At 35.6% G+C, this 2,346-nt stretch overlaps 1 protein-coding gene across 1 annotated transcript; it reads right to left on the bottom strand.

Annotated features, from left to right (window-relative positions):
• Positions 1-537: 537 nt before the first annotated feature.
• LOC113312984 lies at positions 538-2,146 on the bottom strand. The gene is made up of 4 exons (XM_026561717.1): positions 1,534-2,146; positions 1,261-1,451; positions 752-1,149; positions 538-670 (listed from the first exon to the last, which is right to left on the bottom strand). The coding sequence occupies exons 1-4, from the start codon at positions 2,144-2,146 to the stop codon at positions 538-540; spliced, it is 1,335 nt and encodes a 444-aa protein (XP_026417502.1).
• Positions 2,147-2,346: the final 200 nt, after the last annotated feature.

Here is a 2,346-nt window from a genome sequence, read left to right as displayed (position 1 = left end):
ATTCCAATATTTACAACCATCACGGCCATCCAGCTCTGGCCTGATGCACTAATTTGCTGAGATATTTCCCATAGGCCAATGACCTGCGTAACATGTTATGGTAGCGCTACTTTTATCAATGACATCCTTCCAACTGGCCTAATGCATCATTAGGTACCACATTAGCCTTTGTCCAATATAGTTCTCATAATGCACCATGCTTGGCGCAACATCGGCCTTTAGCCAATATGCCTTCGCAATGCGTCATACTTGACGCCATATTGGCCCTAGGCCAAACATGCAACATAAGTTTCAAATGAATCTTCATCTAAGGACATGATGCATCTTTGAGCATGCATCATGCGAAAAGTACGGGCGTAAAATTATTACTCATCAACATTTGTTCCATGATTAAAGTTTAGGGTTCAAGATTTAAATTCAAGCATAAGCATAATAAATGAGTTTCCTACAATATCAATTTTATTTCAGTCACAAATAGGAATCTGACCTTAACAAGGATCCAAGCTATTTTTTTTCTTGATAAAGGAAATGATTGTATTAACTGGTTTGAAGATAGGTGTCTCTTGCCAAGAGACTACAAAAATCAGAAGGAAAATTATTAGAGATATTGATGTTTATAGCAGTGCCTCTAACAGATTTTGCAACTGCATCTGTAACCTGATTATCTCTCCTATTAACATAAGAAAAAGCACAATGTTGAAAACTTAAACTTAAATGTTTTATTTCTCTTAAGATGTTTCTATTCTCTCACTGTATGAGAAGAACATCATCTGTAATGGACTGAATAACTAGTTGTGCATCAGCTTCAATATGAATCTTGAACATTTGCTTATCCTTTGCCCATGTTAAAGCTTCACGTATGGCCATGCACTCCCCAGCTTTTGGACTCAAAACTCCATTTGAGAAGTTTCCTTTGATTCTTTCACAGCTTCCTTCACTTGTGCGCAACACAACACCACTTCCAAGTGTTTTAGTAATATAACAGAATGAGGCATCAAAATTAAACTTAAAAATATCAGGTAATGGTGGTTTCCATTGAGAGATTAGTAAAGCATTCAAATTAATATTGTTACTTAAAAGTTCATGTAGATGAGAGTGCATGTGATAGATTATTTTATGCACGGAGTTAACAGGGTTAAGAGAGACTTCCTAAAAAACAACATCACACATATCCTTCCAAATAACCCAAGTGGTTATCATCAGAGTATAAAGCTTTGTTTTATCTTTATAGTATCTGTCATCTAAGAACCAGCTTTCTACCCATTCTGACACACTATAATGATTACTGTAAACTGTTTCAATATCCACATTTGAAAGCCTCCAGATTTTATTGGCATGATCACATTCAAAGATTAAATGTTTTATGGTTTCTTCACTCCCTCCACAGATGTCACAATGAGGAGCAATGTTTTGATTATAGATGGACAGCTTGTATCTGGTATTATGCAGATCTCTGATGCATTTCCAAGAAAACAATTTAATTCTATGAGCAGCTAGTAAGATGTTTATATGTGTTTTTCATAGAAAACTTACCATCTCTAGATGGCATCCAAATCATTGTATCTTCTTTTGAAGTATCAAGAAAGATACTCATAATTTTCTGGTCAGTATTGATATCAAAAATTTTGTAGAGCAAATCAACACTCCAGATGTCAGTTTCAGGAAGTAAAAGCTCTTCAACATTTTGATAAAATCTGAAGAAATCATTGATCGGGACAGGAGGGGAGTTCATACCCGGAATCCATCTATCTAACCAAAATTTGGTTTTCTTACCATTTTTAACTTCCATGAAGTAGTTTTGCTTTACCACATGAATGCCCTTGATAATTCCGTTCCAAGTGTATGACCCATTGCCAGCCTTCAAGTTTTGGTGTATAATATCTCCATTTTTGAAGTATTTGCTTCCCATGATATTAGTCCAGAGAGCATCATCTTCATTACACAGTCTCCATGCTAACTTTGTAAGAAGAGCCAAATTTAACATCTCAAGGTCTCTGAAAGCTAAACCGCTTAACTCTTTAGGTATACAAACTTTGTGCCAAGCTATTGGATTGGAGCCCCTATTTGAATTCTGTCCCAAGAAAAATTTTCTTTGAATAGCGGTTAACTTGTTGATGAGCTGTGTAGGTAGTTTGAAAGTGCCCATTTGATAAATTGGTACTGAGTTGAGGACATTGTTTTGAACCCACTAGCGTTGGTATGTCAAGTTAGTTGTCAATATTATTTTCCAAAATGCATTCTTGATTTAGCATACTAAAGATAGTTTCGGACCAGATTAGGTCTAAGAAGTTGAATCGAAGCTATCCTTAAAGGATGAAGATTGAAGACTACAAGAAGACATCAACA

Source organism: Papaver somniferum, chromosome 9, assembly GCF_003573695.1.
Source record: "Papaver somniferum cultivar HN1 chromosome 9, ASM357369v1, whole genome shotgun sequence".
Lineage (NCBI taxonomy): Eukaryota > Viridiplantae > Streptophyta > Magnoliopsida > Ranunculales > Papaveraceae > Papaver > Papaver somniferum.
This window is presented reverse-complemented; position numbering and strand designations above follow the sequence as displayed.